This window comes from Sinohyriopsis cumingii, chromosome 8 (genome assembly GCF_028554795.1).
Source record: "Sinohyriopsis cumingii isolate HCF-2022 chromosome 8, ASM2855479v2, whole genome shotgun sequence".
Classification (NCBI taxonomy): domain Eukaryota; kingdom Metazoa; phylum Mollusca; class Bivalvia; order Unionida; family Unionidae; genus Sinohyriopsis; species Sinohyriopsis cumingii.
The window spans coordinates 100,517,693-100,530,544 of record NC_142968.1 but is presented as its reverse complement, the minus strand read 5'-3'; the positions used below and the strand labels follow the sequence as shown (position 1 = coordinate 100,530,544).

Here is a 12,852-nt window from a genome sequence, read left to right as displayed (position 1 = left end):
CATGCATATGGTACAATTGGAAACATTTGAAGTTGGCTGCAAAACCTTTAAAATTGGTACAGTGTAAACCCATGACTCACCAGAGAACCACAAAAGGAATAGCATAAAAGAGATAGCTGATACCCTGGCTCTTCTGAATACGACAGCCTTTGAAAAACTACATGTCATGCTTAGAATGCTTATTTTGTCATGAAACATGGAGGCCTATATAATGACTATGTGAAATTATGTGAGTTTTACAAGGCATCAGATATGATCATGCTCTACCATCTTTGTATGCGCCCATTACAAATGACTTTGCTAGCATAGTGTTGCACCTTTTCAGGTTCCCTCAGTCAAACAGTAATGATTATGCCTGAGATATGATCATTCCTGCATCAATGCCACATCACGTGTTGGCTGACAATGGATATCCTGCTGAAGATGTGCCAAGTGGGAAAAATGGTACGTACTAAAGCCAGTATGTACAGTTGAGGTGCCCACCTTTTTGTGGGGCTTGACTACCATAAGTGGCATGTGGGAGCCAGGAGAGCAGACTTTACACATCAGTCTTTTAGAAATGAAGGCTGTCAGCAAGACCTTTCACTTCTGGAAGGATCTACTCTCAAGCAAAGCAGTCATTATTATGTCTGACGACTCTGTGGTGGTGACCTACCACCTCTGTCAAGTACTTCACATGGAATGGTCTCTACATCAATTAGTCTTTACTTGGACCTGTGTACTTTGGGGTCATCCAGTTACTTTTATTTCTGTAGTCCCAGTGGATGCACTTTCCATCAGTTGGGAGGAGTTGTGGGCATTTGCCTACCCTCCCACAGTCATGATACCAAAAATGATCAAGAAGTTGTTGGGTCAGAAATGTAATGTGATTCTTATAGCCCCTCTCAGATGGGACAAGTCTTGATCAGTAATCCACTTAATCTAACAATAGATCTACCCAGGAAGATTCCAGCCAACACAAATCTTCTCAAGCAACCATGATCACAGGTGTTCTATCCCAGTCGGGACTGTCTTCAGCATGCTTGGCCCTCCACCCCAAAGGTTTATGAGGGAAAGTGGCATGTTTTTAGGGACCTGAGCCATATCAATAACATTGTTGCTATGAGTGCTTCAGTTGCTCAGCTGGGTAGCTTTTTTCTTTGGCTCCTCGAAAAAAGAAGACAAAAAACAGTTGACCACAATTACTACCAAAAGCTACCCTCCATGATATTGGACACATTTCGGCATCATGGTAGATGTATCACATGACTCGTCAGAGAACCACAAAAGGAATAGCAAATTTTGATCTCAATCACCGAAGATCCCTCACTCTGTTTCCAAGATGGAATCTGTCCTCGGATCTAACTTGGCTCAATTCTAATAACTTTGAGCCTCTAGCCCAAACTTCACTACAGTTACTATCATAAAAGACATGTTTCCTGATAGCTTTGGCTTTCACATGCAGGATAAGCAAGTTACATGCCCTTTTTGTCAACCTGAACTATCTTCAGTTCATATTGTATGTTTTGGTGGTCCTCTTGACACAACCAGGCTTTGTTGCAAAAAAATACATTACCATCTGTCATTAATGAATTAGTCCTCATTTGTTTGCTGTCTTCCACAAACAAGTCAAGAGCAGTGGCCATGCCAGATCCTGTTCATGGATTCAAGAACTACTTGAAATGCACAAGTCATGGCGCAGGCAAATGCCTCTTTCATCTGGTAAAAACTGGGAAACAGGATATTAACCCTCAAGCCCTTGCTTCATGGCTGAAATGGGTTATACATTTAGCGTACTCAGATCTCACAAGATCAAAGTTGCCTCTTGAGGAGTACTGCTAATGTAGTTACAGCAGTCTCTGCAAGCCTCATGTTCAAACGTAACGTTTTGATCCAAGATATTATGGAGGCAAATTTGCTGACTCAACCTTCTCGAGTTTTTATCTCAGAGATTTAGCTTTATGGTTGCAAACCTTGAATCTGGTCAGTCCAGTTGCAGCAGCCCTGACAACCACTAGACCAATTAAACAATCAACACAACCTATCAGCTTCACTGGATTCACCAGTGAAATTTTGTAGGTAAGAAGGTTTCAGTAATTATCTTCTTAACCAGATGTAGGGGTCAGAGATCAAGTGACCCTCAGGAGGCTATGTTTATGTAATTAGGAAATGGGTTTTCATTTGCATGAAGAATCCAATCATTATTCCCCAGAAGGATACCTGAGGTATAGGTCAGATGCTCAGCATTCTCTCTGCCTCTTAATTATTCAACATAATATGAATGGAAAATGTACTTGAAGGAGAAAGCAAATTTTGAAGTAATTTATGTTTCGCCGAGTGGTCTAAAGTGCTCACCATTCAGGATAACTGCCATCTCACCTCTGTCTGCGTGGGTTCGAGTCCAAGGCTCAACTAGTGTGGGTACGTGGGAAAGCCTGCCAGTAGCTTCTCATGGGTCGGTGGTTCTTCCTTGGGTTTTCCAGGGTTCTTCCTCCACCAGTAATATTGGCCGCCATGTATAGCCTATCTTGTGCTGAAAAATGGCGTTAAACCCTACAACAACAACAACAATTTATGTTTCACTATGAGTACTTACATCCCTTAAAAACCCTCCCACGCCATGCAAGCATAATCATTAGTATATCACTCAGCTAAATCTAGTGACATCCAAACATGCCAACCATTATGCTTTTGGCATAATCATTACACTTTGTTTTCCCTAAATTATGCCTTATGATATACCCTCCTCCAAAAAAACATTAATAAATTTTTTCTCATTTTTATTAAAATTCCATTAATCCCACAGACCATATTCTATAAAAGACGGATTCTGTGTAACTATGACATAAGAGTACGCTTGTCCATAGACTTTCAGTCACTTTCCTAACAGTATTATGTTCTATTTATAGCAGCTGCCCTATTTCCAAGAAAGATGCTGGTTTCTACTTTCAAACTTTTGACCTTGGTTTCTATTTATAGCAGCTGAATGGCTTAGTTACGAGAGAACAGACTGGTTTTCTAACTTTTAATCTTTGCTCAGAGATTCTTTGTTCTAATTTATATCTGCTTCAGAATTAGTATTTATGTATTTGGCATGAAAAGTCAAGTCAGATTTATTCTTGTCAATGCATGTTTTAGAGAAAAGTGTTTCAAATAATTTCACAGATGGATTAGGAAAAGATGAAAAACTGATTCATAGATTAATACATGAATTACAGTGTTCCATTTCTAGGGCAGCTTCACACCCCTTGAAGGCTGTGTGGAAAGGATTTTAATATTGGTCATGGTGGTAAAACAAAGAAACCTTGAATTAGCTTGTTTTACTAACTCCAATACTAAGTAACTTCTTTTTTACAGCACAACAAAATTGTAGACACAAATTTTATAAATGCAGGCGCATTATTTATTGAGTTCTTAATAGAACATGGACTGTCCCTAGTAGTAAAAGACTACATTAGTCCTTTATTCAAATGGATGTTTCCTGATTCCAAAATTGCAGAATTGCAGAAAATGTGCAAGAACAAATTCATATAATATTGTTTGGTATTTAGCAAAATATACTTGAAAATTGGGCTGTTTAGTATTGCAACAGGAGTAATTATTAGTAGTAGGAGTAGTAATTATGATGACAAAAAGTTGTACCCAGTCTTTGTAAGAGACTTTGACAACAAAAAGGGCAAAGTCAGAGTGCTTTTCTTTCATTACCAGAAATAACAGTAAATTGCATTCTGTATTTTGAAAAATGTCTCCATCATTGTACGTATCAGGTTGTCTCTGTCATGTGATGTACCATGCTGCAGGAAAGGCTGCTGATAAATTATAAGGAGAACTCTTGAAGTATCAAGTTGGCACTCTACCTGATAATGTACTTCATGTGGACAGAGTTGATTTTTTTCATCTTATTTCTCAGCTTAAAGACCCAATAACAGTAAGATATAAATTTCCTCATCTTTGTCAGGTTATGAAAGGAATATTGGTTCTTTACCATTCTAATGCTGACTGTGAGATATTGTTCAGTACTGTTAACAAAAATAAAACTGAATTCGGATCCAGGCTCTGTAACCCAGCAATTAGTGCTCTACTGGTGTGCAAAACATTCATAGTCTCAGCTGGTTCAAAGTGTTTTGAAATGCAATATGAGAGTCTGTTGCTTTTTAAAGTTCAAATCATAATATATGAAAACTTGAAGCTGTAATTTATGTTAAAAGTCCAGATTGATAAATAACTCATTTTGTACATATGCTTATTGAATTTTTATCGTATTATATGTGGATTACTCTTTTTCTGCTTGGATTACTCTTTTTGTCCACTTGGATAACACTTTTTCCTCGCCAGGGGTTGGCATATATGGATATCTGGCAGTGACAAGGGGAGGTAATGGGTAAGAGTTATTACTCCTTGTCTATATTAGAAAGAAAAAAACATCTTTCATCTTGTAGTACATCTTGATTCACGAGGAAGCAGGCTGATTTTCCTAACATAATGTGATTGGGTAAGTATTCTTAGAGGAACATAATTTACATAAATAGGGGAGGTAATGGGTAAGAGTTATTCCTCAGCAAAGGGATAAAGTATAACCTTATCAATAACACGTCAAGAAAAGTTTGTTTCTCAGCAAAGAACTTTGTTTGATCATTGAAATAAAACATTAATAAATTGTTGAAATGTTGGTCCATCTGATCATGAAGCCCAAAACATATTTTTGATGCAGTATAATACAGGAAATTCTGATTGTATATAAAGGGATTAAATATGTCACTTTAGCATGTAACAAGGCCTTGACATTATTATGTTTAATTTGTATTATGGCATTAGTGACTTTCAGTTTCGAAACAAAACAAGTTCTCCAATGAAATCAAAGTTAAATGATACTAATGGTTTATTTTATTGTGTTCTGATTGATATAAGTTAATTAAATCCTGATGTCATTTTCTTTACAGTTCTTCTATGCCATTGCCAGTAGCAAGTCTTCCAACATTATTGTACTCTGTCTGGCCCAGATAATGGTATGAAATATGATTTCTTGTTTAAAAGTTTCATTTAAGTTTTTCTTTGCCAACTATAAAGCAGAATGTGTTATGACGTCCATCAGTTCCTTATTTCATTTTCACACAATAACTGACTACCATTACCAGACTTTATAAATAGCTTGAATTTAAGGTAAGATATTAGCCTGCCAAGTTTAGAGCCAAAAGGTGAAAGGTCAAGATCATTGTGAGTAAAGTGTCTGAAGCAACACAAATGGATTCTGCACATTTGCATTAGTTCTGCATTACAGATGGGACCCCAAGTGATTGAGTGGTCTAAAGCGCTCTCCGTTACGGATCACTGCCATCTCACCTCTGTCTGCGTGGGTTTGAGTCTCGGATTCGGCTAATGTAGGTATATGAGAAAGCTTGCTAGTAGCTTCTCGTGGGTCGGTGGTTCTTTCCGGGGTTTTCTCTGGTTCTTCCTCCACTGGCTGCCATGTATAGCCTATCATGTGCTGAAAAATGGCGTTAAACCCTACAACAACAACAACAACAGCATTACAGATGCAACAGTATTTTGTGGATGACTTCCATTTTAAGTTAGAATGAAGCTTATCAGTTTTGGGGTCAAAAGGTTGAAGATCAAGGTTACTGTGACTCAGAAAAATGGTTTCTGCACAAAAATTTAAGTTGTCAACCATGTACCTCTACGGATGTTTGTGGATGGTTTACACCGTTTGTTTAAGAAAAAATGCTTTGGATTTTGAGGTCAAAGGTCAAAGATCAGGGTTACTGGGTCCAAAAGAAGAAAAAAGTTTTCTTTAGCTTATAAACTTTATTTAGTATTATGAACAAAGTTAATGGAGGTCATGCACTTAAGGTATCAAAGGAGCATATTGATTTTTGGGCCAAAAGGTCAAGTCAGGGTCATTCTCACTCAAAGAAAATTGGTTTTGTTAAATAACTTTGTTTTAGAGTGTGCTCCTTAATTAAACTCTGTAGATGGTCTCTTTTTAGGGTAATAAACTTTTTTATTTTGGATGTCTACAGATTAACTGTCAACATATGGTAAGTCTAATTCAGGCTTCTGCACAGAAAGTTTATTTTAGATTCAAGACTAGAGGCTAAGGTCATCGAAACCCATTGGTCAATAATCTGACATGGGTCAGTCCTGTGATGTACCATTCACAGTGCTCTTGTTGATTTTTTTATATGATTGTGTCCTTAGATTTTACCTGGACTGACTGTATATTGGCGTAAAGTCAGAATTTCCATTCTTTCAAATGATTTTTGCTTTGCACCAAAAACTTGCATTCACAAATTGTCAGAGTTGGGTATTGAAACGTTGTCTCATTCAATCAGTATGGAAATTAAGTCATGAAATGTACTTCTAATAATAACCATTTTGTCAAAAGTTTAATGTTACCTTTGTAATGATTCTTCATTAGTGGTCATTATTTTATTATGATTTAAAAGTTTAGGAACCAATTTATATTGATTGATTAATTCTGATCATTTTTCCCTGATCTCATTCTGTTTAGAAATATCACAATAAATGCTCTGGATTGATATTTAATATTTAATATTTAATTGTAACATGAAATAATCACTAGTGCAAACTGCTCTCCTGGTCATAGACCAGAAGAACTTTATGGGATGCTCTGTTATCTATCATCTTTCATCCATTGTCCATCCATCCATTAGCACAAGTTTTTTATTGCTACTCCTCTTAAACTACTTGGATGATTGCCATCAAACTCTACACACACATTCATTCCATGGTCTATTTGGTCCTAAGTGAAATTGGTGTCAAGTGGACATCTAGTATCAGCCTATTTGAAAATCTTGTTATTCTCCTGAAAGGGTGGTCATATCAAAACAAGATTTATTTAAAAGACTTCCAATAATGTCTAATTAGCCTTAATGATCACTGTGCTGATAAGTTATCCAATATATTGTATCAGTATCTTTTTATCGCTACTCCTCCTGAATGGAAAGTCATATTGATATGGGGTTTTCATCAGAAGACTTCCCCTGTCTAATCGATCCTACCCGAAAATGGTGCCAGTCTGGTATCCAGTATGGTCATGATAAACCTGGTAAAATTATGGGGAAAAAAGATTTTGTTTGAAAGGTCTGGGAAAAGTATGTAATTTCAGGATGCTATGTTTTACTTCAGTTGTCTGGAAAGTGTATGGAATTTTGGGATGCTGTGTTTTACTTATATTGTTGTATCATGGGGTTGGATGAGGCATCGACTGCTGTATACAGGTTTGGTGTGGTTGGTGAGATCATGACCTAGCTATCACCCACTCATGATTGATGGATACTATTTTAGATTATGCGATACCATGTGCTCATATAGAGACATAAACATCAAATAGATGGGCCAGATGGGTCTGGAAATATTTGAGTACCAGTCTGGAATAAAGTAAGGAAAATGTCTGGTTTTCACATTAAGACTTCTTATGATGCCTTGTTAGTCCTAAATAAAAGTGGTGCAAAGTTGATATCCAATATGTCCACTGCAGAAGCTAATTTGAAATCTTTCTATCGCTGAAGAATAATAAAGATGATTCCAGCACTATTCAGTTTAAAGCAAGAAATGGACTTATCTTAAATTCCTGGAAATTCTTTTCAGCCATTAGAGCATCAGTCCCTTCAAGAGACTCTTGTTTACTTGACTTTTTAGGAACAGTTTATGTTGGTACATCTTAAATTTGCATGGTTTAGTGATCCACTTTTGTTCCACATGAAGGCTTTACATTGATAACTTGCTGAAACTGTATCTACAACTGTATCTACAACTCCTGTTGGATGCATCTGAAAGAAACTGATCCAATCAGATTGCTTGTTACACTTTCCTTTAAAAAATAATAATACACACAGCCTCTGTAGTCAGTGACACATGTTGCATGTAAGTGTTCATGCACAAGTTTTCTTCTGAGTCAGGGCATGTTGTTTTAATTGAAGTTTCCATGGTTAATTCTTAGCATGGCACAAAATGAGCACTTTAGCAGTCAATTGATTCCTCTTGCAACAGGCAGTGGTTCTTTAATCAGCAGGAGGGCACTAGTTTGAAACACTGTTCTGGATAACTACATAAGCCAAGGGTTTAAAGAATGGAACAAAATGGATCACTGACCCTTGCCTAGCAAAGATGTGGTTAGACATGAAAAGTTCAAGGGTCGGTTCATTCAGACAATGCAAAATTGATAGCCACTCAAAATTAATGCATGTGCTCTACCTCTCCAATGGGATATGAATCAATCTCTGTTCACTGGATTAAAGATTGATAAATAAACAAATAATATCTACCGTCCAATTGTTTCATGTGTTTTAATTAATATTTCCTGTAAGAGCTATGGTGTAACAAATCTATCATTACACACGTAAAATGATTATACAGAGTGTTAAAACTACATGTACTCAATTGAACCAACCATTCTTTTTATGAAAATTCAAAGGGATGGACAAAAGCATACATTGTAAAGGCAAGGAATCAAATTTGTTTTCATTTTAAGTTCTGATTTGACATATTGATATAGAATAATTACTTGCCATTTGAAAATATATTGTCAATATTGGCATACAAATTGCTGTAATTCAGGAATTATTCAACTATCTCGGCGACAAAATTTTGTTCTGCAGCTATTTCCAGTTTCATGGCATAAACATACCTACCAACTCCTATTATTTGACCATAAGTCTTACAGAAATGACTCTTAAAATACAGGCTTACAGAATTATAGCAAAAATTATGGCAGTATGATTGTTGCAGTAAAATCTAGATAATGGTTTGTCTATGTTTGATTATGATCTGGGTTTCTATTAGAATCAGTGGAGTTTGTCAGGGAACCAGACTAACACTGCAGGAATACCTCACATGCTTTATATTGCACATATTTTTTCATGATCAGGCTGTTGCTTATACAGTTGTCTAGAAATGGAATCTAGCAAACAAAACAAAAGGGACAATAAGCATCTTAAATAGTTTCATTAGTCCTTGAAGAAAAATAGAAAGGAATTCTTCAGATAAAAGCAGGAAGGGCAGCAATTACGTTTATTGACATCATGTGTTTGTTTAAGTATGTACCATGGCAGGAGAGATGACTCCTATTGCAACATGAAATTGAAAACAAAAGTCAAGGATTATGTCAAGTTGAGAGATAAAAGAAGCCATTAAGCTCCATAGGGTTTGGAACTGCAGTTTATGACACGTTAGTGGAGGCCATTAAGATCCAAGTTTACTTTACAAACTTTTTAGTTGAACATAATCTTTGCTGTCGCTGCATCAGTCTCTGTTAACACTTCTGTTATTAAAATGCATATTTTCCAATTTGGCATTATCATTAGATTATTTTATTACACCTTACTGAAAATTGGTCTGACCTGTGGAAAAATATTGACTGCCTTACTGAGAAGATATTGCTAGGGTTGGCAGGTCTGCATGAATATGTCATTCCGAATTTCAATAAAATTATCTGCACAAACACACTCCTGTGACAATTGTTGCATAATTTTAATGTAGCAAGCGAATTAACTGCTATATGTTGACCATGTTGTTGTGAAAAATCTATTTAATTTAGTTTAGGGCTGATCGTTACATAGTTCCCAAATAATATCCTAATATTGATTGGAACCCCTGCAATATACATACTGTTTGGATTATTTCCCTTTTATATCTGTCTTGCCAAGTCTTCATAAAAGAAAGTGCTTGGTACCAGACTTTAGTTAACCAATGGCTAGCCTTGATTATTTTGTTTCTTTTTTTATTAGCATTAATTTTATAAAGACATCTTTTCATTTCTTATTGGTGAATTGTATGGCATAATTTTTGTTTTCCTAGAGAATTATGAATGTGCATTTGTTTTGCAGGGCATGTATTTTGTGTCATCTGTTCTTTTGATGAGAATGAATATGCCTTTAGAATACAGGTAGGTATTTGTTTGCTATTATTACAATGTTTTATTAGAATTTTTAGGGTAAGAAAAATTGACATATTTCTTAAATCAAGACATTCCATTAATTTTTAATTAATTTTCATCTCGGTCATCAAGACTCATAAATGAAATAGTCCATGAAAATAAGTAGACTTAAGCATATGACAGAATAAACAAGCTTTCTTTACATAAGGTCATGCAAATTATTTGGCTGTATTTTTTGTGCCTGCAAACTATTGGGGAGACGAGGATATTGTTTCCATTTATTTCACCAATTTTTTCATCAGTATATTAAAGAGTCACAGAAATAAAACAATCCCTTCAGTCATACATTTAAGCATTAGCAAACTTGACACTGTTTCAGTTAATTCTTTTTCATTTCTTTCAATTTCAGGTCTATTATAACAGAGGTTCTTGGTGAATTACAATTCAACTTTTATCACAGGTGGTTTGACGTTATTTTCCTAGTCAGTGCTTTGTCCAGCATTGGTTTCCTTTACATTGCCCACAAACAAGCAGCCAGCAGTATTGATTAATGTCATGAACATGTTGACTGTATCTCAAGAAGACTTTATGAAGACTGTCACACAGGAAAGATAATATAGATCTGTAATCAGTCAAAAAAGCACTACTGGAGGGTTGATTGCCATGAAACTTTATAAATATTATTTTCATCACCAAAAGATGCATATATAGGCCAATCGCCATGTGGCAACAAATTTCCTTTTTCAACTTGTAGCTGAATGCGTTGTATAACAAATCCTTGTGAACGCAACTGGTCTTAATTATTTTTTTGTGTGATTTTCTTTGCAACATTTCCCATTTTGAGCCTGATGTAGCGTATGACAGAATATTGTGAATGCAACCAGTTTGAGAGTCAGTTTTCAGTGGATCACTGTGAAAATTTTGCACGTACTATGTTAATCACCATAAGATGTGCAAATTTACAAGTCATTGTGCTCTCAAAATTTTTGTTTGTGTTGTTACCATTTTCATCCTATAGCAGAATTCAGTGTAAGACAGAATCTTGTGACCAAATTGTCTGCCAGTTTTGCATAGATCATTTAAATATGGCCATCCTATTAACAAATCTTTGCCCCGTTATTTTTGTAAGAGTTATTGCCCTTTTGGACTTGCAACATGATGCATTGTATGACAGAATTTTGGGATTGCTGGCACTCATTATTTTCAGTTGATTGTTGTGAAACATAATGCATACTTTGATCATCATCAGAAGATATACATATTGACAAGTCTTTGTATTCGTACTATTTTGGGAGGAGTTATGGCTCATTTTTACTATAGTCTCATCTCCATCATGGTGTCAGGGTGTGATGTAGGAGAGGTGGAGGTATATTTATAGAAGCAGACTCTTTTTTTACAACTGCTGTTGTTATTGTTGATTATTTAATTCTATTATTAAGTGTTAGTAACATAAAATTACTGCTGTGAAAGTTCAGACCCATGGTGGTTTGTGCATGCTACATTTATTTAACTGGACTGATGAGGTACTTTGTGGATCAGCATTTTATTCTGTGTATTATTATCGTTTTATTGGACCTAAATAATCCATTATTTTACCAAATATTTTAAATAACTGAAGTCTTCCTTCCAAATAGCCTCAGTGTTTGTTGTATAGTGTATTCCCTGCCACAAATATGGACAATATATTTATATTGTATGCATCATTATCCACCCATTTATCCTAGGTCAGGGAATATTTGAGTGGCAAGGCATTTGAGTGATTTGAACACATTTCTCCTTCGAATATATTTTCCAATCACATTGGCATTAGTAATTTAAAGGAGACCAGAAATCAATGGATATATAGAATAATAATAAAAGTACTACAGCAGAAAACCTTATTCTGAAGTATCATCTGCGACCGTAATGCCAATATTTAAATATTGGCCTATCTTCTAGGAGCTGAATTTCCGTGACCTCGTATGCAAAATTTCCGCACCTATTCGGTTACTTTCGGGATGTGACGTCATAGTAGCAACTCCAGCAGCCCAAGTGGGAGTTGCCATAGTAAAAGACAATACCGTTTTGCGTTGCTTACGGGTGTAATAGAACATTAAGAAAAGCCTGTGGACATATTTTTTTCCGAAAGATAAAGGCATAATGAAAAAATGGGTACATTATTACAAACGAGTCGATTTCAAGGCAACACCATACAGCACTATGTGCTCGTTACATTTCTCAAAAGAATGTTACGAGAGGGATCATGAAAAAATGGCAGCTCAAAAATATGCAAATGCTTGGCCTAGACTAAAAGTTGGCGCTGTTCCAGACATACCTTTGGACATTTTAAATCCTGGGAAAAAGTGTTAAACGTGTGAGTTACGAAAATAGGCAGAAGGACGAGTAAGTGACCACAAAATGCAACAGTCAGTCCACATATCTTTTATCTAAAACAGCAGTGCTAAAAACAAATCTGATAGCCCGACACCCTGGGCCCCTTCTGGTTTTAGTCCCAGCCCATCCTGTATTCAAGTGCCCGTCAAGCTTGTCGAAACAAAAATTGTTTGCCTGAGGAAACTTTGATCGCGCTGGTGAAATGAGTAAATGTATTTTCAAGATGTTGACATACATGCCTTAACACTGCACAATCTAAATCAAATCATCACTGTCCTAGGTGAAATTTAGATTTGATTTTAATCAAATGGAAGCTTTTCTAAAAAATAAGATTCTAAACCTGTCATGTTTCGACAAAACACAATTTTCAGTAATCTTATAAAAATTAAAATTAAAAAAATGTAGTATGTATAAAAGGTAATCTGTAATAATTTTAACTGATATAAAATTATTCCTTGGGTAGTTTAAAAAGCAGCGATTAAAAGAAACTGTCTGACAATAGAAACGGGGCGGGGGGGCTATTGACCCCAACCCTCTTGTCCCAATATGCGACCGCCCATGGGACGTGCCTTTTCTCCCTGTGATACGCCTTATTATTCCCC

General features: G+C 35.9%; 1 protein-coding gene across 1 annotated transcript in view; it reads left to right on the top strand.

The window, feature by feature from the left end:
• The window catches only part of LOC149794240 (Golgi pH regulator-like), a 51,456-nt gene extending 40,789 nt beyond the window's left edge, over nt 1–10,667 (top strand). The window contains exons 13-15 of the mRNA XM_089968371.1: nt 4,920–4,985; nt 9,828–9,886; nt 10,287–10,667. Of these exons, the coding sequence (XP_089824497.1) occupies nt 4,920–4,985; nt 9,828–9,886; nt 10,287–10,428 (267 nt within the window). The 3' untranslated portion in view covers nt 10,429–10,667. The remainder of the gene's footprint in view (nt 1–4,919; nt 4,986–9,827; nt 9,887–10,286) is intronic.
• The last annotated feature ends 2,185 nt before the right edge of the window (nt 10,668–12,852 follow it).